The 25,166-nt window shown below is 40.9% G+C and overlaps 1 protein-coding gene across 1 annotated transcript; it reads right to left on the bottom strand.

Moving 5' to 3' along the window:
• Positions 1–6,714: 6,714 nt before the first annotated feature.
• On the bottom strand, positions 6,715–20,774 carry ENC1 (ectodermal-neural cortex 1). Its single transcript, XM_051992205.1, has 3 exons — positions 20,308–20,774; positions 14,044–15,858; positions 6,715–9,531 (listed from the first exon to the last, which is right to left on the bottom strand). Exon 2 carries the CDS (start codon positions 15,842–15,844, stop codon positions 14,075–14,077), a length of 1,770 nt encoding a protein of 589 aa, XP_051848165.1. The 5' UTR covers positions 15,845–15,858; positions 20,308–20,774; the 3' UTR covers positions 6,715–9,531; positions 14,044–14,074.
• Between the last annotated feature and the right edge of the window lie 4,392 nt (positions 20,775–25,166).

Here is a 25,166-nt window from a genome sequence, read left to right as displayed (position 1 = left end):
GTGGTGCACACTGAGGTTGCATCGGCTCCCAGGGACGGGAGCAGGGTGGCTCGCCCTGGCACAAAGTAGGAACGCTCCCTTCCCAACCTGCCTCTAACTGCAAAGATCTCGGAGGTTTTTCAGCCCCATAAAGGCCGGGTGGTCTGGCCCTCCCTTCCCGCTCCCCTGGGCTGCCGCTCTCAGCTGGTACGCATGGAGGGCTGGGTGGAGCAGCAGAAGGGGCTCCTTCCAGCAGGGCCAGCACCACGCTCGCAGGGAGGTCCCTCCTCGCGCTCTTTCTTCTCTCTCTCTCATGCCCAATTTTGCTTCCAGAATCTGTTGCCTGAGGCAGGCCCTCATGGTGGCACCTGCTCTGAGACTGAGTTCCTCCCTTTCCCTTTGAATCTGGGATTGACACAGGACTAGAGAAATGTAAAGAGAATTAGCAGGATCATCATTAAGGATGTGCTCGGGTCATTAACTGTTCAGCTATGGAGTACCTGGTTACCTCAAATAACATCTCCTCCTCTGAGCCTTTCCTGCTGCCTTTGTTCCCTGGGCCTTCACAAAGACCCCCTTTGCTCCTCTTACACTTACCTCATGTTGTATGTCGTGGTTTGCCCTTTGTTCTTCAGAGAACCATGGAGGGGATGCTATGAATTAGATTTAATGAGGGAGGCTGGGCAAGGCCTCCTGAATCACTCTCCCCTCCAGAACCGCTGGGGTCAGTGGCCAGATAGATCAGGAGGAATGGAGATGGCCCTGGATGCAGTGGGAGACTTTGCACAGCCCACCCTCATTTAAATCCAACTCTCTTGCGTGTGGTGGGATCACCTCTCTGATACCATGGTCTTCTTCAAAAAGGAAGGGCAAACAAGTCTGTGAGTAGAGCTGCCCCTCTGAGGACAACTGAACTGATCAGTTGGGCAACCCATCTTTTTCTTTCTTTCCCTTTTTTCTCCCTTTCTTCCTTCTTTTCTTTCTCTTCTTTCTTTCTTCCTCTCCGTATCATATCCTTACTTGCTAGTTTTGATTTTTTTTATTTCTGAAACCTCCCACAATATGGGTTTAACAAGCTAGATTTCTTTCTTAAGGATCATTCCTTAAACATTGAATGTAGTGGAACTGGGAAACACCTGGGTTCCAGTTTCACCTCTGACACATCCTGGCCATAAGAATCTGAACAAGACACTTCATCTCTCAATGCCCGGGGCAACTCTAAGATTGTCGATGGCAGAACAAGTGCTGATTTGCATCAGTGGAGGGAATTTCCCCAGAAAGATTTCCCTAGATGGATGATATCATAGCTCCCATCCCCTCAAAAAAATTATCAGAATCTCTCACTTGAAGGGAACTAGGTGGTAGGTATTGTGTATAGATCACTGGGCTTAGAATCAGGAAGGCTCATATTCATGAATTTTTATCTGACCTCAGGCACTTCCTACTAAGTGACCCTGGGCTAATCACTTAACCCTGTTTCCTCAGTTTCCTCATCTGTAAAGTGAGCTGGAGAAAGAAATGGTAACCACTCCAGTATCTTTGCCAAAAAAAAAAAAAAAAATGGGGTCAAAATGAGTGGAACATGATTGAAAACGACTAAATAATATTACGACTGGGATCAAATGCAAACTTCTTAGATTGATATTTTAATCTCTTCATAATTCAGATTTAATCTTCCTTTCTAATATTATGATACATTATTCCACTTCATTCATTCTGTGGTTCAGCCAAATTAGTCTTTTTGCTGCTCTTCTCTATACCTGACACTCCAATTTCCACTCACTCCCACCTCCACCTCTTCTTTCCTTCAAAGTGGAGTTCAAGGAGCACTTCCTATTAGAAGTATTTCCTGATTTCCCCAGCTCATAGTGTCCCCCTCAAACAAATCATTTTGCATTTATTTTATATACTTAAATAAATGCAAGTTTTCTCTTAAAGGATGGAAACTTTTTGAGAAAAGGGAATTTTATATTTGCCATTGTACCCCCAGAACCTAGCTCAGTATTTGAATTATGGTAGGTGCTTTCATGAATGTTGGTGAATTGATTGATCTAACCCCCTACAAAATTATAAAATCCTTGAAGAGAGAAAACATGTCTAGTTTGAGTTTTATAATCTCCCAGCACTGTTCTATTAAGCACATAGGAAGTGCTTAATAATTATTCTCTAAATAAATAAAAACCATGCTTGTGTACAGGATTCCCAAATAAGTAAGTGAAAGATCCTGGAAGAATTCAAAGTCTTTCTTTCTAACCCAGTTAGCACTATCATAGCCTGTTTTGAGACCTGCATTCCACTCTGTGGTTTGATATTCCCCCAGGAAAAGCAAGTATACCTTTCACCCTACCTCCACCTCTACTTCTATTCAGGGACTTCCTTCTCAATACAATCTCACCTGCCTCCCCACAACCCTCCCCACTCAGGCAACCTTCTGCTTTAGCCTAGGATATGGCAGCAAGGTTCAAGCATAAGTACCTAGTTACACTGAGCTCCTGAGGAAAATACCCTGCTTCCTTCCTACCAGCTATCTTTAGGCCAGTTGTTTAATTCTCTTTAAAGGAGACATTGTTCCTCTGGGAGCCACTTTTACAAAACTGAGGCTAATTTGTTTATCTTGCACATCGTTTGTTTGTCTTATATTTATTTCTATAGTTCCATTTAAAACTATTGTTTATCCAGTGAGCATTTTAATTAGTTTTACAGCAAATAAATAGAGCTTCCAATTACATCCAGGATTGCACCAAAAACTTTATATTTGTCCATAAAAAAAAAGTCTTAGGGAAAAAAAGGAAATATAGACAGAGACCTGAACTTTGAATAAAGGGGAATATATATACCTATATGTATATATGTATACATATATTTTTTTATGAAAACTTATGAGCCTAGTTTATAATGTGAGCATAGGGATAAGTATATGGATGTGTGTGTGTGTGTGTGTGTGTTTTCTTGTGCTTACAAAAATACAGGCACTGCTCTATTTATGAACAGTTTTAAACCACTTGTTTGGAACTAATATTCTCTTTTCTCATAGATGCAATGTAATATATAATGGTAGCTTCACAGGCAATAGCCCGTTTAACCTACCAAGTAACTGACTTATATATTAAGACTAATAGTTATCTATAATAGCTGGAATTGTGAAGAGAGAAACAATTTACAGAAGGAAATTTCTTACCTTTCTTGCAAAGGGCAAAATAAGAAGGCAAGATTTGACAAATTTTCTTCACCTTCTCCTTCTCCCTCTTAATGTCTCCCCAGTTCTCCAAAGAGTTTATACCTTGATTTTGGCCTCCAGTTTGGTACCCCACCCAGGATTGCTCTACCTTCAAAGTCTCAATGCTTCAAATTAAAATTCCATGACCTCAGTGTAGATAAGATGTTTCCCACCAGGTGCTAAGAGGAAAATAATCTGATTGAGGAGATTGACTCTTATGGGAGGGAAGAGAGAGATAATTTGTCTGTATTAGTTCTCTGTCATCCAGGAAGTGGCTTTCTAAACATTCATCAATGGAAACTCAAGACAGAAAGTCCATATTTTTCCCCCCTGATTTTACAGTTATGTGTGAAAATTACTGTATTATCCAACCAGATGTCATTTCCTTTGTTCTTGCTATAGCTTATCTCCTTCAAAAACCTACACAGCTTTTCCAAGATTGCAATGAACATCCCCACAATCCCTGGATGTAAAGTAACTCTTCTTTACAAAACAAATAATCTGATAACATAAAAGGATTAGTTAAGAGACTTTGCTGAAATTCCAACTTCTTTCTCTTGTCTCTATTTCTCCATCTCAAAGATAAAAGATTATGGTTGCTGAGGAAACAGGACCAAAAACAGGGGAAGGGGAGTGGAATTCTTTATCTAATTTGGTTCCCCCCACCAAATTTACAAAGAAACATTGACCAAAAATAGAAGCTCGTCGGGCTTATGGAAAATTTTAAGGATATTTAACCCAATTCCTTTTAATTCATAATCATGCCTTGTGTACATTTCTTCCTTTAAAGTTAGGTCTTTCACTTAGCTGCTCTACTGTCTGACAAAAGTGATTTAAAATTCATTGACCATGATTAAAATCAAATATAGGACAGATGGCTTGTCTGAGTATGTGTCAGACAGGCAAAGTACTTAGTCTTCGTGTACTTACAACAGGCAAAGACCAAGAATTAACTGCAAAGGTTTTGCACTGAATGGCACATGGATGTTACACTGCATACTACTGTAAAACTTGTTAATCTAATACATGAGTTTATTCGGAATCGTTCCTAACAAAACCAACTGCCATTTCTCAGCCTACCAGCTGTCCTAATTTGAACCCCCTTAATTCAAAGTCGTATTTTCAAACCTATTTTGAATAAATTACATTTTACTTTATGTACAATGCTTATTAACCTATTGTTAATGTTACAATATTCCCCCAGAGAATCCTTCTTACCCAGAGACTGATTTTTTTTTTTTACACTAGTCTTAGTTCTCCCCAAATCCATTTTTGGAAATTATCTCACAAAGAATATTTAAAATTCTGGATAAGGATTGTGTGAGTCTCCTCTACCTTCTGAAATGCAGAAACATAATTCCTTTTATTCTCCTAATACACTGTATATTTTATTCCAGGCACTTTCCTGACATTCTCCAACAATCTTATCATGGGAAAAGGTCCTCTAAGGTAAAGAATTAAAATCATATTAATTGTTGATTAGCCATGAACTGTCTTATCAAGAGAATCTATGGAAAAGGCTTTTGGAATTTTAAAGCACTATAAATCACTTATCACCGTAATAATCATCATCACCCTACCACCTACCTGGCACAGGCCCTCAAATTCTTAGCTGGCATAAATTTGGGGAATAGAAGTCATATTTTTTTAGCCTAAATAAAATATAAGTAGGGAGTGCTTTTTTTTTTTTTTTTTTGCCCTCTTCCCCTCATTATAATGTAATCCAAAGCTTACTATAACTGACTTCTCTGAGGCTTTAATGGGATCTTTTAATGTTTTTTTAAATATTTTGAAAACTGTACTTCAATATAATTTGGGGTTTTTTTGATCCTATGTATTTTATGCCTTATTCTGAGGTGAGATCCATGTATTTCACCATACTTCCAGAAGAGACCATCACACACACACATACACACAATTAAGACCCTCTAATTTAGAGCTTTCTAGTATGTGTGCTACTGCTTCTAAAATCATGGATAATTGCAGATAATGGAATCCCTGTCTTTTCTATCTATCCTTCAATCATTGGTTTCTGATGATGATATATAATTAACAGTGGGGATGGGGGTGGTAAGTGGAAGACTATCCCAGAAAATGATAATATTCATAAATGTTACCCTGCACAGCTGCTGTCCATCTCACCTGGCAAATCACATCAGAGAGATGCAACTCAATGATTCAGAGAATAAAGTATTGAAATCTGGAGTCAGGAAGATCTGAATTCAAATTCAGCTTCAAAAACCACCTATGAAATCCTGAGCAAGTCACTGAGTCTGCTTGCCTCAGTTTCCTCAAATGTGAAATAAAAATAATAATAGTACCTACGTTTATAAAGTTGTTGTGACTACAAAATGAGAATATTTCTTTAAACAAAATACTTTGCACACATTAGGCATTATATAAAACACATTTTCTGCCCCCTTTCCATCAAGATTTCTTGCAGAAGCCCAAACTCTCCACCTAACTTTTACATTCAGCAGTCACATGTGAAAGTTCATCTTCAGCAGCCTTTACTGGCAAAGAAAGGCTTGCATTGCCAATCATTAACTCTCAAGGACTTAGATATGGCAAGTAAGCAATGCCATTGGTTAAATAGACTGCTGAGAATTGGCTATGAACCAACCCAGCCCAGCATGGCACTAAAATATACTTTTGTAAGGAATGAGGCATCTGCTTTGGCATCTTGGTCAAATTCCAAAGACAGCAATTACCTTCTGCCTACTTAGAGATCCCCAGTAGTTCCAATTAGGGAGTATTTACTCTCTATCCAAAAATTCATGTCCAGCAATGAACTAGACATTAAAACAATCAGGGGTCCTTCACAAATGATGGAGGTAGCATCCTGTAGAAAGCAGCAGCAACCTCCAGAGTAAGAGGTTTGTTGAATCTGCAAAGTCCTTTATAAATCTTACATCGAAGAAGCTATGTTAATGTTAACTTGAAGGGGTCAGATTCCTTCCTTTCCACACTGCTCCAGGCAAATCATACATTTGCAGCATATTCACTGACTTTAAAGGAATTTTAACATGCAGAGATCAGTGAGATGGATAGAAGTGGGAATTTAGCCCACTATTAACTGCTTCCTACCACAATATGGAAAACTTGGAAAATACAAAGACGATTCTTTTCTAATTTAAAAATATGTCTGAATCTTAAAATATGTCTGAGTTGATGTCTGAGTATATCAACATGGTTGAGAAAATGTGAATGTAAAAAGATCTAGGTTTGTAGACATCAACCGGTAAAAAGCAGCTGGGGAATAACAGTAAAAAGCACCTTATTGTGATATACGTGTGTGTGTGTGTGTGTGTGTGTGTAAATATATAAATAAATATACACATATACATACATATACTTATATATACTGTGTGTATAACCAAAAAAAAAAAAAAAAAAAAACTAGTTTATGGTGAAGATAAATTGACAAAGTTGTTTCTCCAGGTCTACTAATTGATGCTAAAAGGACATAAGTTATTAATGTTTGCAGAGCCCCTGCATAAAAATGAAAACACAATCAATGAAGAGAAAATCTCTAATAATTTATTGACCTTCAGTTTCACATTGTGAAAAAAAAAAAAGGCAGTTTTACAAAACCTCAGAATGAAGTGGCAAACAGGCAGACATAACGTAGACATTTTACTTCGACTTATCCAGTTTTTTATACAAGAACCACATATTCAATAGTCAAGGGAGGGATATTATTCAGCTCTAATCACTCTTATTCAGACAGGTGTCAGACCCAGAGAAAAGGGCCTGCACAATTATACCAGAAGTGGAAGGCTGCCCTTTGTTATCTGTTTCTACAGCAACCAGTCCACAAAATAATAAAAAGAACCTTCTCCGTCTTATGCCAAGGTTTTTGTGTGCACTGTGCTGTGAATTGCATTTGCTTCAAAGTGTGGGATGTTTCACAGGGCTGGAATGGTCAAGTAGCAAGCCAGAATTCCCACATTAATTCAAAGAGCGGGAGCTGAGAACAGTTCCCCCCGCAGGGCCAGAGGCCCACCCTCACTGTGGCTTCCTTCAGCCTCTACAGAGTAATTAATAGAGGATCCAAGGACAGACCACAACTTTGAAACAGCTGCAGCAAATTCATCCTGCTTTCTGAAGCTGTGCAGTGACACAAGACACATCAGCCAGCTTTGCATCATAAGCTACACGACTATCAATGCAGCAATGTAGAAATGGTGAATGTTCAGCAAGTCATGAGGCTAAGCTGGGGAGGCAGATGAAGAAAGGGACATTTGCATTGCTAAGAAGATATGGAAGAAAGGGTGAATGAATGATGGAAATGACTCATTTTTTTATTCCAACAAATCAATATTTGGGTCCAAAGAGAACATATTTTAAACATGAATGTAGAGTGCTATTTCTATCCAACCACTATGAGGTTTTCAGGAGAAAGAAGAAAAAAAAGAAACAGTAAGCATCTGAACACCCCCTGGACAATACAAATACACTCAGTAAAAACCCACAATGCAAATGTTGTCATTAAGAATCCACTTTCTGAAATAACTGCAATGTGAGAAAGAATAAGGGTAGTAGCTAGTTCAAGTTTTTGGTCTCTTCAGAGACCTCTGGACATTCATGGGGTTGGTATGGCTTAACAGCACCAAAAACCACCACAGGGCATGTTTCAGTAAGCAAGCATTCCAAACTATCTAGGAATGTATTAGAAATGACTTAAAAAACAGAACCAAAATGACTTCAAATTCTTTAGTGTCTGTGGGTTAGATAGGACACTTCTGGATGCCAAAGGAATTTTTTTAGGGTCTCTCTGTGTGAGAACAAAATTCCATAATACCCAAAGTTAAAGACAATTCTTGGAACTCTGGATGTAGAGGAAACCCCACTTTCAGTGGGGGGGAGATAGGGAAGGAAGCAGTCACTTCCAAGTTTGGCTGGTAAATGAATAACTGTAAATCTTTTAAGTCTTCAAGACTTCAGTCCTTCCAGTCAATGGAACTATGGCAAAACATTCCAACAGGGTAACAAACAAATAAATAAATAAATACACTTTGGACAATGTCTTTTACCTGTCTATGCTCTGTAACACAGGAATCGTTCCATATTATTTTCTAGGTGATCAGAAGGCAATGAAAAGAGAAAGCTGTAAAAATCACTGGACTTTTTCCAGATTACAGTGGGAGAGACCTAATCAGGTTAATGAAATAATGAAATATAGGGATCATACCTCTTAAAAAAACAAAACAAAAAAAGGACATACACATATACATGCAAAGACAGAATCGCACTGAATGACAGTCGGAGAAAAAGTGACTGCCAAGTTTTCTTTTTAAGGTACAATTTCAGACTATGTCTTCTAATCCATCTATTTCTGCTGGGTTAAAAACAAACAAACAAACAAACCACTATCCCCCTGCCCATCCCACCCTTCAGATAAATCCCAAATAGTTACTCCAAAATTTTCCTTTTTGTGCAGCAAAGCACAGCCAAAACCACAAATGTGCAAAACATACAGCCATCCCTACAAGTCCTTACACGTGAAGACAACCACAGGCATTGTTTCAGCATGCAGGCACTGAACAATAAATAGCTAAATCTACAACAAATAACAACAGGGACAGGAAGGTTTTTAAAATTACTTATAAATAGAAAAAGAAAGTTCACAAACCACTGGGGAAGATTTCTCAACTTTCCCACTGCTCAAAAAACCTTCTTTGTGAATTCCCTCACTTCTCCCTACCACCTCCCCCACCCCCCCGCCCCTCACCCCATGGAAACATTCTCTGAAGACACGGCAGCTCGACACAATATTCTACGTAACGGATGCTCCCAGCTCTCCCCATAGTCATCAGCACTCAGAGTGCTCCTGGCGGACTTGTGCAGTTTACACAGCCAGCATCCCTTTTTGCTCTGAATGCCAGGACGCTGTTCGGAATCCAGCCGGCCTCCACCGCAGCTGGTGCTGAGTCTTCAGACTGGCTCCTCCAAGAGAGGTGACAACCATTTCAAATTTGACACATAAATGGTGGAGTCCATGGAAATCAAGAGCTGAACATGGCACAGCTAGGGAAAAGGCCAGGCTTTCTTCTCCCTCTGAAGGGCTGATTAACGCTGACATTAATCCACAATTACGAGACAAGGACTAGATCACAGGTCCATTCATTCATATTTAAACCATGTGCTACTTGCACTGAGAATCTTTACCTCCCCCCTCCCCCCTCCCCTCTCCCCTTTCCTTCATGACCAGGATAGATCATTTACAAGGTGCAATGTAATTTATTCGAGTCCAGAACAACTTTTTTTTTCTTCTTCATTAAATTCGGCTTCTCCAAAGTCTAGGTTCCACAGTTGTTTCGCCATGGAATAAACTACAACAGAGAATTGGGGGAAGGGAGGGGGGAGAGAATACATAAAAAGACTTAGTTAATAACATACAACAGAATGTTTGCATTAGGAATCTCAAAATAAAAGGGAACCCTATTTTGAGTTGGCTGACATTACTTCTGTGCTCCACTATAATGATTAAATTATAAGTAGACAGAATAAATGTATTAAAATTGGAACAATCCATTACATTGTCAAATAATGTTTCTGTGTCTAGCATGTGACTATCACTAAAACAAGAAAACCATCTCCTCCCTCTTGGTCTCCTCTTTACTCATTTCCTAAAAATGGCACACGATATTCAAGTCTGGATTTTACCTTTTTTGTTATGATTAAATTTATATTTGTTTTTCAGGTTTTATCTTCCTCTAACATAAAATTATAAAGAATAATCCACCTTCATAGTCTGGCAGTGGGGGGAGGTCAGGAGAAAAGGGGGAGGTTTCCCATATTCACCATAGAAAATTCCAAATTAAATTTATTCACCATATAGAAAAACAGACATATTAATAATCCCCATACTTAAAGCATCTCTGCTATTCATTATGGCAGAATTCAGTCTCATTTCTCTTCACATGAAAATATATACTGCCTCTACAACCCAAGGCTGGATGGAATTTGTTCTACAAGTCAATTATTCAATACTCGTAAGAAGACAGCTCTGGGATGCCAATATTTTGATCAACATATCCATATGTGGAAGTATCAAGGAGACAATGTAAAGTAAAAATATGACCATGGAGCCTTTTCATTTTCCCAGAAGTCACCAGCCTTTTCAAGGCATAAGGATCAAGATTCTTCCCAGGCTTCTTTGATTTTTCCAGGCTTAAGGACAGTTTTTTTTTTTACTATAGTTGTCTATCTGCAGCTTGGTTATTGGTGGTTTCTGCCTGTAACATAATTTGTCCTTTTTTCCTGTGGATGTGAGTTGGATGGAAAGAAGGAGGGTCCACTGGAAAGCTGTACTCCAATTTTTTTTTAAGAGAAAAAAGACAGAGTAAACTTGAAATTATCCTTCTATACTTCCTTTGAATTCTTACTTTTGTGGGTTTCAAAGTCTAGCTTGTTTCCTCAGGGTTGGGTGAGCTTTAGGGGGAAGTTTTGGGGGGAGGGCTGTTGGTGGTTTCATAATGGGTGACAAACACTCAAGACATTCTTTAGAATACTTTGTCATTCCCTCTGCCTCTTTGTAATGTATATATCAATACTAAACCAAAAGAATGTTTTTTATACAAGTATGAAATTTCAAAAAGTTGTATTCTCAAGCAAGGAAAAAAAAAAACCCCCAACACTAAAAATCCCAAGTTTGAGAGGAGAGCTAAGGCCAACCAAACTCTTTTTAAGTGCTGCTGTCAAACTGGGGCCACACAGCATCATGAAAACAGAGGCTAATCAGAAGTAATTTCCTTCTTGTCCCTCCCACCCACTGACAGAACAGCAGGAGACAGCAGAAATCCCCTTGGTGGATGAGCTTGTAGGCCTAGGAAAACTTCTTGTTAACACTATTTTAATTCGGCTATCTTACCCATTTGGGAAGCTCAAATAATGGTCTCTGAGAGGTTTCTGCAATTAGGAGAAATATTTAAGGCTGGGGTAGACCACACAGAGATACTTTTAAATAACACTTCATTGAGTTGAGTGTTCTAACACTATCTTATGTGCTATAAACTTTTGGAAGGCTCAATCAACATTTTTCCTGGCAGAATCTTGAAAAGGTTCACTTTGATCATATCTACCACGGCTTCTAGTTACAGGGAGCTGGCTGAAGTACCAACAGCCTTGTCAAACGTTGGATTTCAGATGGATAGGTCTCCTGTTGGTAGCACCAAGAATATGAGAGGAAGTTGTCTCACACCTCACCTAATACCTTATTTGCCCTACTTTTTAAAACTTCAGGAAATGCACGATTAGTTCTGAACAGCCATCATCTGCCAGGTCAACTCAAATGTTGGCTAATGGTTTAGTCAAGGTAAAACCAGGGTCAATGAAGTATCATATTCTTCTGAAAAAGGAAAGTCTCAGACTTGCTGATGGCCAGTTTCACAAATTCAGTTTCAACAAACTTAGACAATCAACGTTAGAACTGAAAAGTTCAGAACAACTAATTTAGAATCATATAGTATTGCAGATCTATAACTGGAAGGGGCCATGAAGGTCATCTAATCTACCCCTGTCATTTAACAGATATGGAAACTGAGGTCCAGAGAAGCTAAGGAACTTACCCAAAATCACCCAAGTGCTTTTAATCCTCATGCAGCACCCTTTCTATTATACCACTTGTTTCTTTCCTTTCTTTCACTCTAACTGATGGAGAAACTTAGACAAAGGAAAATAAAATGATAGCTAGTTGATGGCAGGTCAGGCCCTAGAACCTAGGCCTCCTGAATCCTAGTCTCTTGTCTTTTATTACCTTCTCCAAGGTAATAAAAGTCTATCTGTTATACTGTTTGCTCCAAATGGCAATTGGTAGCTCACTTTAGTCTACAGCCTGCCAATAAGAACATAATCCCAGTGGGCAAATCACTCAAGGCTGTTTGCCTCAATTTCCTCATCTGTAAAATGGGGGCAATAATAGCATCTATCTTACAGAAATGTTCTGAGTATCAATTGGAATAATATTTATAAAAGCACTTGGCACATAGTAAGCATTATAACAAACATTAGCTATTTACTTAGCTATTTTCAGGTTCTTTTCAGCCCCATACAGTCCATGAGTTTAAGAATAAATCAATAGAAGAGACCATGAGCTATATATCGTGAAGGATGTCTAGTGGGACCTATTGATCCCCATGCAGATAGCATGCTCTTCCCTAACACACAATTTGGTACTTTGTTAATTGATGCTTTTGCCCAGGCTTTCCTTTATAACCTGCTTTATGTTGAATCATGGATTCACATCTCCAATGAAATTACCACTTTCAGAGCATTTGTTTATTCAGGATTACTGAGATGCCATCAAAGCTGCAAAAACCAGTTTGGTTTGTAACTCTGTTCTCCTTGCCTTTTCATGGGGGAAAAAAAATAGTTCCTGGTTGCTCCCTCCTGCCCTGAAGGAGGTTTGATTTAAGGGTACAGAAAAACTACCGTTTTACAAACCATCATGGATTCATTTCAAAAGATGACAGTTTAAGAAAAAAGGGAAGCTGAAGGCCACATTTAGAATAGGGTATTACAGTAAGCTGGAGAAAAAAAAAAAACAAAAATAAAAAAACTTGATCCTTGAGCTCAATGGGGAAAAGGACCTTTCTGCTTAGTTCCCTCCACTGCACACATTAAATTTTCCTTTGAAGTCTCCTCCACGTGCTGTTAGGTTAAGACAGGCTAGGAAAACAGAGCCAAAAACCTCTAACAACTGAGCAGGTCTTTATCGTGGATCCTCTAGAGGAGGAAGCCCTTTTTCTCCCCCTTCTTCTTAGTACGAAGGCCATGAATCACCAAAACAAGTTAACACATTTTGGGCTCCTTGCTACAGTTGTTACACACAATTTAATGATTCCTGAGGCAAAATGTGAACATGCTTCCCAACAAACAGCAGAACTGCTACCAAGTCGGGTTTGCTGGGTTTGAGGCCCTGAATTACCTAAGTCAAAAAGCATTCTATACTCTTAAGCACAGAAGACAAACTTTATAGACTCAGATACATGACAGAGACCCCCAACTTCCATTAGCCTGGACAACAGAGAGTCAGCCCGACTGATTAGCTCTGAAAAACGGTAGTGACTTTAGGGGGCCAAAATGTGTTAAGTGTATCAGTGCAAATGCAAACTGATAGAGTCCAGGTGTGACCTTGCTCACCAATGACTAGTCTTTTCTCTAAAATAATACTGATGTCAGATTTGAGTTCTAAGAAACACTTTACAGAGCTGATGAGGCTGTGCCAGTGCGGCTCCCAAACGTTTGGAAGCAATGGCATAGCAATGGCAATAGAAAGAGTCTTGGATTTGAAGTCCTTGAGGCCCCAAGTTTAAATCTTGCCTCAGCTACCTGGCCTACACATGGGACGCTAAGCAAGCCACTTGAGTTTTCTGCACCTCCTTTATAATATATAAAGGAGCAGAAGTCTGAATAGTTGAATTCTAAGGTCCCTTACAGGCAGCTAGATGGTATAATGGATAGTGTGGGTCTTTCTGACTCTAGGCCTGAGTTCAAATCTAACCTCAGACACGTATTAGCTGTGTGACCTGTTTTTTTTGCCTCAGTGTGCTCGACTGGAAAATGTGGCTACCTCCAAAAGTTGCTGTGAGGATCAAATAAGATGAAAGTGTCTCATATTTCAGGCACATAATATATATGTGGTTCCCTCCTTTCTTCACTCCTTCCAGAGTTACACCTAAAATCTTGTCTATCTCAGAATTTGGGGGTGGAAGAACCTTTTACAACACTTTTTGAAGAGCACCTTGGCATATTAGGGGACTTTAAACAAAAAAGAGCTCCTTCGTTCTTCATTTTAAACTTTATAAACACATCGTGTATCTTGGGCCACAAAGATCGCTCACCTGATAGTCACCTTCCCATAGCGCATTGGAATTAGGAGGGAAGATGTTTCCAAGTACTGACAAACGCCGTAGGAATGAGAGAGTAGGGGACCGTGGTGATGCTGTTCCACACGTCCAAGGTCGGATCGTAGCAGTCCAGGGTTTTGCACCTTTGGATACCGAAGTAGCCGCCAACCACATAAAGTTTGTTTCCAGATGCTACTGCGTGGCAGCTCATGCGCTTGGCTGTCACATCTCCCACCTTGGTCCACTGGTATGTCTCACTGTTGAACTTGTAAGCTGAGCACGCAGAGAATTCGGTGTCTCCACCCATAATAAAAATCTGGTTGCCCAGCACAGCTGCTGCCGTGTACCGCCAGGGCTGCGGGCAAGTGGCTGGGACTGTCCATCTGTTCTCGCACTGGTCGTAACACTGGACTTTGGGCAGCTTATCGTGGCTGACGCTGGTCCCGCCGAAAGCAAATAACTTCAGTTTGGCACTCACCACGGCGGCGTTGCTCACGCCTTCTCGGAGGGGGGCAACCATCGTCCATTTGTTGGTCACGGGGTCGTACTGTTCTACTTGCTTTAATGAGACAGACGGGGAAGCAGGTAGGCAACCAGTGGCCGCTGTATGTCCGCCGACTACATAGAGACAGTGCTTGAGCTCGGCGGAACCGTGACCAAACCTGGCCACCAGCATGGGGGCCGCTTTCGACCATTCTTCATGAAGAGTGTCATAGACCCAGACATCCTTGGAGACCCCGTTCTCCGAGCCCCGCCCACCGGTGATGTACACTTTGCATCCGATTGCACAAGCACTGAACTCTTTCCTCGGGCTGGGGATGTCTGCCTTGGGGATGATCTCCTTCGCTTTTTGGTCCACAAGGTACAGTTTGTCACACATGAAGGTCTGGCCTCCCAGGAGGAAAAGGGCATGGCCGGTTTTGCGAGGGCGAGCACAAAGGCTGGTGACGACGCCGTCGTTCTGCAAGATTTTCAATTTGCATCTTATCGCCTCTTCCACAATCTCTTTGCTTTTCCTCTGTTTGGTGATGAGCTCTTCCATGGCTACGTTTTCCATGAGATAGATGGCTGGCAAGAGAGCCAGCCTCACGGTCTGCAGCAGCTCGGGAAGGTAGCAGTGGCGCTTGCTCAGGTCGTAGCTGATCCAGTTAATAGCAGACTCATACACCAGCCGTTCATCTTCAGTCTCCAGCTCCTCGCTGGACAGGAGCTGGACCACCATGTCCTGGGGCAGCTGAAGGAAATCTTCATTTTTACTGATGGTCTGGAAGTTGCTGAGGCACATCCTCCAGGAGAGTTCGTAGAGTTTGGTGCACTGGTGTGCGTCAGACAGCAGCAGCATCCCGAGGCAGTTGGTGGGATGGAGATTCTTTTCAAGGAACTCCGCACAAGCGTCTCGGATGTCCTGGAATTCTAACATGTCTCCGGCTTCCAGGAGGGATTCTGCATTCTCCTCATTGATGATGACTCGGGAGGAATACGCGTAATCGAGGAGCAGCTCCAAGACTTCGGGATGGATAGAGTTGTCAAAGTTGACTTCACTGGACTGGCTCTCTTTGAGACCACCACTAAACATGGCTTCAAAGTAGCGACTGCACGCAGCCAATACGGCTCTGTGGCAAGGGAAAGTCCTGTTTCCTGCATGGAGAAGGACATCTGTAAAGAGCCGCTGCTGGCGCAAAAGATTCAGGTGTGTGAGGACACTGTCCGCATACGAAGATTTGTGGAACAGATATATATTAATTGAGCCAGTACTGGCCCGAGATTTGCGATTTTCGTGCATGCTGACTGACATTTTTCTCTTCCCTCCTAAAAAAACAAAGAAACATTAAATAAAGTTAAGGTGGTACTCAAACAGGGCTACATCTTTCCAGATGAAGAAAATAGAAACCTTATTCTGTTTACTTTGCTGAGTAATGTTCTGAGTAGTATAGAGCCAGTATGGTATCAAGACAGAGACAATTAACTGTGAAGAAAGGCATTCATTTCAATAGTTTTTCTCTGGTGAGTTGCCTGAGCTATAGACTGTTAAAATCATTGCTCAAGAGCAGGTTCATCTTGGAAAACCTGATCTCCAACTTTCATGATATTTATAAAGTACTTTGCCAATGTAAGTCAGCAAAAAGAAAATGGGAGGGAGAGACCTCATTCTCACACCTCCCTATCCTAGTCCAGCTGATTCACTGTACATAGACTGAAATAAGTCAGTCTTCTTGGTTTTAATAATACTAGGACAAAGTATTAACCTAATACCTTATGCAACATAAAACTCTTATATGAAACAAACACCTACTAATTAAGTTCATCAAGGATTCCTTTAGTAAGACTAGATTTTCCTGCACCAAGTGCAAAAGATAAGATTAGGTGAAAGTGAAGGACCTTTTAACCCAGTATAACTCCAAGAATACCCCCAATATATAACGATTAAGCGTAGTTCAGCAAAAACATTATGAAAAGGCAGATTAAAACTTGGTCCAAATTAGGGGGGATTATAAAGACAGTGGGTATTTAGTTCAACCCTCTCGTTTTACAGATGAGGTTCCTCAAGTTATCTGTCCAAGGCCTCTCAGATACCCAAGGTCATGCAGTTAAGCAACAAAACCAGAAACTGGCCTCAAATCTGTTGATTTTCTTTATGCTATTTATCATCATTTGCTTGCTGTTCTGTGAACTTTTCAAATTCTAGTTATAGAATAATATTTTTCATTCAAAAATAACTATTATACATTCATATATTGCTTTACACTTTCAAATATCATTTGCTTTTTCTTTCTGATTCTCAAGTTTCACATCTATAAAATGCCCAAGGGACAGAAGTTAGAAAATGGGAGGAACTACATAATTTATCTCTAAGGGTTTACCCCAGCCCACAGCTTCTAACATTTTGTTGATTCTGTAATCTTTCTGCTCTGTATCAACTTTCAGAAAATCCAGTTGAAAAAATAAGTCCAACCCTTCCTTCTTCCACCCTTTGCCCCCACCCACCACTGCTACTACCATCACCATCATCATTAGGGAGATGTGCTGATTGATGCACCTGCACAAATAGTATATATCCATAGAGAGCAGAAAATTCAAACATGACTTTACTACACATAGAAATGAAGCCATCTGTAGAATTTAGGAATTGAATTGAATTTCCTATGCCACAGTATGTTTTAAAGAGATTCAGAAGCTAACGTCTTTCTCTTCTCCCATTTTAGAAGAGAAATCTACAGTTTGCCAGAAATCAAGTATTGTATTATTTTTGTAGAACCCCCTACCTTCAGAACGGAAATTTCAATCACCTCTAATCAATAGCTCTCCGACATCTCCCAAGATAATTAAAAAACTCAAGAATGTGTTTGAAGAAGCACTATGGTGTATGAGCTCTTAAAGCCAGGAGATAAACAACATGGAAAAAGTATCTTTATCAAAACCTCAGAACATTGGGTTCTGAACTCAGAGAATACAGAAACTTTTTCCCTTTGCTGTTAAAATGACTTTGCAACTAATATTTTCCCCAAGTACAAATTTCATTCCTGTTCAAGAGTTCAAAAGTATATTTCATGCACAATTAAGGACCAGAATACCAACTTTGCACTTCACTAGAGTACCAAATTTGCACTTCCCCCAGAACTAGCAGCATGTCATAAGCAGAAACAAGACAGGTGCATGGCAGGTCTTTGACATAATAAGCACCATAACATAAAGTTATGCAACCTGTATTTCTTTATTTTGGAATGTAATCTCTTGTTGTGAATAAACATCCCTTAATATAAATCAAAAAGAGGCCCACAGCTTTGGTCTACCTAGTAATAAAATGACTGCTATGGAAAACAGTGGAATAGGCTGATGTGCATCTATAATTGGGATGTGATGAAATCTGGAAATTAGCTGAAGAAGCTACTTAAATGCATGCATCTCTTTTGCTATTCTCTTACAAGTCATTTTATCAATGTCCAGCACTAAGGGAAGCAAATCTGCTTATTTTCATGGTTTTGCTCTACTGGTGGTTTAAATATTACAGTTATTTTCATGGGAAGACTGCATTTTAAGCACTTTGAGGAAGGATTTGAAATCAAGGGTAAAGAATTTTAACCAGTTAATTATCACAACTTAAAAACTGAGACTTGCTGTAACCTTAAAATGACAAATCATGCTTTAAAAATCTTATTACCTAAACTAACTTAAAACCGCATACCTAGACAACAGCCTAGGAAAAAGGTGCGTATCTCCAATGAACAAGAACCTGCACAGACTGTAAGAGCCCTATTACCAAAACAATAGCATGTTCCAAGCTAGACAAAATGCAAATTTTTGAAATTCAATTCAATTCCTCAAATTCCATAAGAAGCCAGAATTTTTTATTTTTCCCCTGGAACAACAAGGTTTAGCCAGAAAGGGTTAGAACTTCCTATACATTAATATAGGAAAGTCCAGCATGTCACATGCATTTCTCTGAGATGGGGAACTAGGCAATTTCCTAGAGAATAGGGAATTTAAGTAACCTGGACAAGATGGCTCAGAGATTGAATTTGAATCCAGATCCTCCTGACTTCTAGAATACCTCTATATAGATAAGTAAATTCTACTCAGGATTCTTAGAATTTTCATTCATATACCTCTTGGGGAGACTTCAAAATATGAGATCACTTAATAAAACATCTTTATTTTCCCACGTTTTTTGTCAGTTTTCCAGATTTACATAGAGAGCTTTACTAGATCAGTCCCCTTGGCTACTTTACACTACACATAACACATGCCTATACAAAAATTCAATTGTTCTTTGAATAATCTTAATTAAATTCTGCCAGTGTCATCTGGCCCTAAGTGAAAATTTTTAAGATCAAATAAAACTGCCAATTCCCTGATTTCAATTTTCTTGCTTTCAATTACGCAACCAACAAGAGAGACATAATCAATAAGATCATCTTTAACAATAAAATTAGCCAAATTCCTTCAGGACCTTTTTTTAATGCTCAGAAAAGTAACATTTACATGCAAAATATGCAATCAGAATAATGCACACAAACTGAATCTTGCATTTCCAAAGAAAGTTGGGAAACCCTTATTACCTTCCATTAACTTTTCAAAAGGTGGTTGTCAAAGTAACTTCAACTCAATGGATTTAACTCAGCCACTTAATACTCAGCATTGTAAAAGGAATCTGGTCTTAATTTTATGGATTTTTAATGTTTCAAAATGGAGATAATACTTCAGTCAAATCAAAATTAAGTGAATTTTCTCAGGAACTGGCTCATTAATTATGCTTAGAAAACAACATGACAGACCTTGATATGAACAGCTTTTAATTACAATACCATAATATCTGTGAAAGCTGTAATGATACCATGAGAACACGTAATTTTTTTTTTCAAATACTCTTTGCCAAGCAAAGCAATGCTCCAGCATTAGTATCTGGCTAATCAGGTCGTGCTCTGTACCTTGGAGGAAGTATCCACATGGGTGAGATCACAGACCCATTGAAAGACTGAACTATTTTAGTCGGTGCAAGAAAAGTAAATTCCAAATTGTTTGCTGACAATTTCACCGTTTCATCTCCTTCAGCCCGCCTACTTTCTTTGAAATTAAAAACCTGAGAGAACGCCAAATATCCGCACTGAGGGGGTGGGGGGGAGGGAAGGACTAAACAAACCAATTAGTTTTTCATAAACTCAGTGTGAGTCTTATCCACTCAAGAAGGACATTTCACAGAGAATAAAGAATATCTATGTCGGCAAGCCTTAACATTCTCATGATGGAGGTAGAATGCAATCCCAGAAACAATTGGCTCTCTTTCTCTCTCAGGAGGAAGGATGCTCGCTGCAGCAGGAAGCTCGTGAGAGAGCTGGCTGACATCAATTCCACAGTTAAGAGAGTCTTTGGGGGCAGGGATCAAGTTAGCAAGACCACCGAGATGGCGCTGCTCTCTCCTCTCCGCATCCCCTCCTCCCCCGCTTCCTACACAGTCTTAGCCGGCATTTCTAAGTTAAGAGAAGATGCAGCTTCTCTGGAGATGCTACCTTCTGGAAACCGGAGCCCGAGCTCCCGTGGTCAGGTGAAGGCAAAGCATGCACTCGGCTGGCTTTCTAAGGGGGGCGGCGACTCTACCCCTGGTTCGGAGCTCCCAGCTCCTTTACATAGCTTCAGACACACGTGTGCAAGCACACACACACACACACACACTCCATTCCGCCCTTCTGTCTATCCTGGGCACCCCCTGCAAAAAACATACCAAGCCCCGCAACAGGTCGGGGGGCATGGGAAGAAACTTACAGCCGGGGCTGCTTCAGCACTGCCGGGCAAGGCTGGCCTCCAGCCGCACTCGCACACGCAGTCACGCCGGGCGGGCTGCCGGCTCAGCTCAGGCCAGGAGTTCGGCGTAGACAGCCGGGGAGGCTTCAGAAGCTTAGGACGAAATAGGACCAGAGACGGAGGGGCCGGCCAGCCGGGGCTCGCTGCCTGTGTCTCTGAGCTCGATCCCTGCGCTCCGCTTTCCGAGCCCTCGGCCGGTCCCCAGGCGGCTCTGCCCGAGCCGACCCGGAGAAGCTGAGCCTGCAGAGGCTCGCTCGGTCCGCGTCTCCCGGAGGAAGGGAAGGTCTCTGCGGCTGGCGCTACAGGCGCTGCTGCCGCCGAAGGAGGCGGTCTGTGGGCTCAGGCTAGGGGGAGGGAGTAAGAGAGAAAAGGGGCAGAGCAGCGCCGCGCGTCTGCAGGCTGCTGGCTGCAGACTGCTGGCTACTGGCTGCTGCCGCCTCTCTTCCTCCTTTCCTACAGCCGCCGCCTCCTCCACCTCCTCCTGCTGCTGCTGCTGCTCTAGCAGTCTGGGCCCAGCCAGCGCGTGCGGGAAGGTATTTGAGGCGCTGTGGAGTCCAGGACGGGGGGGGGCCGGGGCCCCTTATGCAAAGAGAGAGTGTGACACTCCCGAGAGGGAGGCAGTTAGGGAGGGGGCGGAGGAGCGGAGGAAGAGAATTAGCACTAGCAGCCCAGTCGGGGGAGGGATGGGGGAGGGAGGATGCCGGGAGGAGGAGGAGAGGATACAAGGAAGAACGTTGTCTTAGGAGTTATTGGGAATTGGTGGGGAGGGGGAAGGGAGAAGGGGAAGAGAAAGGATGGAAGCTAGGAGTCGGATGGCAAAGATGAGAACAAAAGCGGGCACCATGTACCTCCAAGCGTCTTCCTTCCCCACCCCCACCCCGGGCTTGCTGGAGAGCCCTACGAGAAAGGAGATAAATTAAATTAACTCGATTAGGGAAGTATTATCGCTGCTCTCCCCCAGCCTGCGTACTAGATGGCACCGAAGGTATTTGCCAAGTGAACGGACTGGCAGGGGATGCGCTGAAACAGTTGCTCTACCAGATCCTTCCAGTGCCAGAGTAGGAGGGAAACCCATACAGTTTCCTCAAATATCTTTCCGGACCAAAAATAAATAAATAAATGAGAGATTTGGGGATATGGTCTCCCCACTGAGAGGGAAGAAACTAAAGAAAGGAAGGTGAGGGGCTAGTAGGAATCAGTCATTAGTCCTTTGTGTAAATAGTTCTTGGAATGTTCAGAGGGGACATCGAAAGGGGGTGCTAGGAAAGGGCACAGAAAACACTAGGATTGGGGCATCTTGGCGCTGAGAACCCTATGTTGCAGGAAAAGGAAGAGAGGCTCGGCTTTCCCGGGGAAGCCGCATCTTATGCTAGCTAGGAATATGGGTTCATCGGTTGGCAAAGTAGCGGGGACAAGAAGTCAACAATTGAATCTACTCTATATACGTATTCCCGGACTCCCGAGTAAACGCGCTAGCAGTACATCACACCGCCCGACCCAGCTCCAGCCCTTCCGAGCGCTCTCCCCAAAGTATCTGAGAATAGCGGCAGCCTCGAGTTTGGGGTCTGGTCTTCGGCGCAAACCACGTGCTTCGCAGCCAATCACCGGGGTTGCGAGATTCAAAGCATCCTCCTCCAAGGAGCTGCTGGCTCCTCCGAAAGAACTCCTTTTTATCTGCCCTGAAAAAGCCTGCTGCGCTTTAATTGCCCTTTCTGATTACTTGTGCCCTTTCGGTTTTTATCGCTTGATGCTGTTAGTTTGGGGTACAATAAAAATAATGCAGCAGAGCAGTTTTTGCTTCTCCGGCATGCCAAAAGTAAAGCTGTTTAAAGATATTAAATATTCAGTAACGAATTTCCTCAGTCCTTACGAGGCTCTACTTTGATATTAAAACGAAAACTTTGCATTTCCACTAGGGAAATAAGGTGTCGATTTAAAATCCAACAACTAAGGATCTTAAATTCCTAGGACAGTCAATTACTTCATTTTCCAGATGAAGAAACTGAGTCCCAGAGAGACCAAGGGGCAGTACCGTGACCAAAAAACGGGAGGAGGAGGAAGGAGATGAGTAGAAGAGGGTATCCTCCTAAGTCCCAGGCTTTCCATTAGAACTGCTTCGACAAACTACTTGACTGGAAAATAATTCAAAGCTACACAGGAGCATATTCACCCAGTATTTCCCGCTGCCCAGAGATTGATTATTGCTTTGCTTTCAGTTCTAGATACACCATTTATTTCATTTCGTGATTCTAATCTCACTTGGGTTTGCTCTCATTCATCTCTGGTTTTTGGATTTAGAAATTTCAGCATACAAAGAAGGAGAGTGCCCTCTGAAGTCCTTAGTTAGCATTAAATTTGTGGAGCTTCCTGCTTGATCCTTACAAGGCTATTTCATAATTTAATTTTTGTGTGTCCTTCGACCCAGATTACTTCAAAAAGACAGGTATCTGTGTGATGAATTCACAATAGGAACACATCAGCAGAAAATTCAGGAATAGCAGGACAAGGGATGCTGAGAATAGGTTGTCATGCCTTGTTCCTATATAGAAAAAAAAATCATTATAAAGCAAAAACAATGCAAAACAGGACATAAAGACTAGAAAGGCTTAAAATAGAAATTTGTGAATATCACACATTTACCCACTTAAAAAGCAGGCTCTATATCAGAGTTCTTTAGGAAATAGCCAAGATTCATAAATTTTGGAAATGCTTTTTCTATCTTTTCTTCACTTGAAAAACTCCTTCTGCTTGAAAAACAGATGTCTTGAAGAACTTGAAGAAAATTGTGGGTAGTATGGCTATTTTCTGTGGTGGAGAGAGTGATAAACCTAGAGCCTCAAAGAAGTGAATCCTAAATTGAATCCTCCTTGCTAGCTATGTGAACTTGGGCAAGTCACCTTGTCTGAGTCTTAGGGACTCTACATCAAATTTTTGTTATGTCACTCAAATAAATTGATGTATTCGAAATAGTTTATGTCCATTTCTATTATTATTGCATCTCAGCTTAGCCTCTTTCTAGCTGTATGATTTCTAGCAAGTCAGTTAACCTATCTATGCCTCAATTTCCTCATCTGTAAAGTAGATATAATTATATTCCCTTATCTCAAGGTTTTTTGAGGACCAAATCCCAGAGTATATATGAAGATCCTTTGCAAACTGTACAATACTACGTCAATGTAACTTACTATGAATTGGTAGATACTTTAGTTCCTAAGCAAGAGAGGCCTTTCTTTCTTTTCTTTTCCTTTTAAGTCAACACCACAATTCCGGGTGAGGACAGAAATAAGAGGGGGAGAAAAAGAAAGATGAGCACGAGGGAAGGAGAAAGGCAATGAAGAAAGGAATAGCATTATTAAATATTTACTGTGTACCAAGCAGAGCGCCAAACACGAAGAAACGGGAGACAATCTCTTTAATCAAGAAATTCATATTTTAATAGATATAACAAGGAAGACCCAAGACAGATGGGAATTCATTCCATTAATTAAAAACAAACTAATGGAAATATGTTTGTAGCCATTTGTTCAAACTTTCTATATTTGTGGCATCAGAGAGAAAGGATCCAGGTAATCGATTTCTTTATAGTTGCACTGGCCTATTTAATGGATGGCTAAGGATGGAGCAATATATTCTAACTTACTTGATAGCTAGGACCAGGAAGTAGAGATCCATTTTCTCTACCCTGTCTTCTACCACCTTGTCCATTCTTTCACTTTATTCTATTTTGTATCCTTAATGCTATTTCCAAGCTTTAAAGAAAACTAACTCTGGATAATATTGAAATGTATTCAGTCCCCATTCCTGTTATACTATATCTGTCCCAGGGAGATAAGCAACTTTAAACCTGAGATGGGGAGAATAAGGAAGATAGGAAAAATTATTATTATATTATTATTATATATTATAAAAACTAAAAAAAACTTACACTCGTAAATGGTCCTGGAAGACTTTACATTTGTAAAATGTGTGTATAACCAGTGGAATCCTACAAACTGCTAGTTCATCTGCTTCAGCAGATGTAAAAGATTTTCAGGGTTTTTTAAGGCAGTTTTCTATGTACTATATGCCTAAAAAGTTTGCGGGTTAATATGGGTATAATTATGGTTTCTCAAATTGCATTCTTCCCACAGCCAGTATACTCATTCCTCAATTTCAAAGGCAATACATTTTTGCAAAGTGCAAATGAGGTGGTTGCTTATCACCTCATTCACTGAAAGGGAAGTTGGGTAAATCTTTGTGTCTCTCTACAGAGAGAGAGAGAGAGAGAGAGAGAGAGAGAGAGAGAGAGAAACCAAGCAGGCCCTTAACTATATTGTATAACTGAAGGTAAACTAGACAAATTGCTATATGAACATGAGTATCAAACAGTTCCAGAGATGTGGCTTTTGTCTGGATTGTGCCATCATCTTTTGACTGTATATATCTTCAATATCCACCATCTCAGTTCAAGTGTTTGGGTGCACAGACAATGTATGTTAGCCCTGGGGAAGTTCGATTTACACTCTGACTTAGGGCATCAAACTAAGGCCTCATTTTTAATGTTATTAAGCAGCTGTGCTCTTGGCTTTTGCCTCGTTAGGCTCTCCTAACAACATTATTTTGTTAGACTGCAAAATAAACAGCATGGGGTTATGTATTAGCTGCCTTCTAATCTAATTTATCTTCATTCTTTCCTAATTTATACTCTGGCTGAATTAATTAGAATGATCTAATTAACACTGTGCCATGGTGGTACCAGGGAAAGGACAACTCAAGGGGATTCAACTCAACGGTCTATCTTTGGGACACACCTGTCTTTTTCTTTCCTCATTATTCAAAGC

This window comes from Antechinus flavipes, chromosome 1 (genome assembly GCF_016432865.1).
Source record: "Antechinus flavipes isolate AdamAnt ecotype Samford, QLD, Australia chromosome 1, AdamAnt_v2, whole genome shotgun sequence".
In the NCBI taxonomy this organism is placed as follows: Eukaryota; Metazoa; Chordata; class Mammalia; order Dasyuromorphia; family Dasyuridae; genus Antechinus; species Antechinus flavipes.
This window is presented reverse-complemented; position numbering and strand designations above follow the sequence as displayed.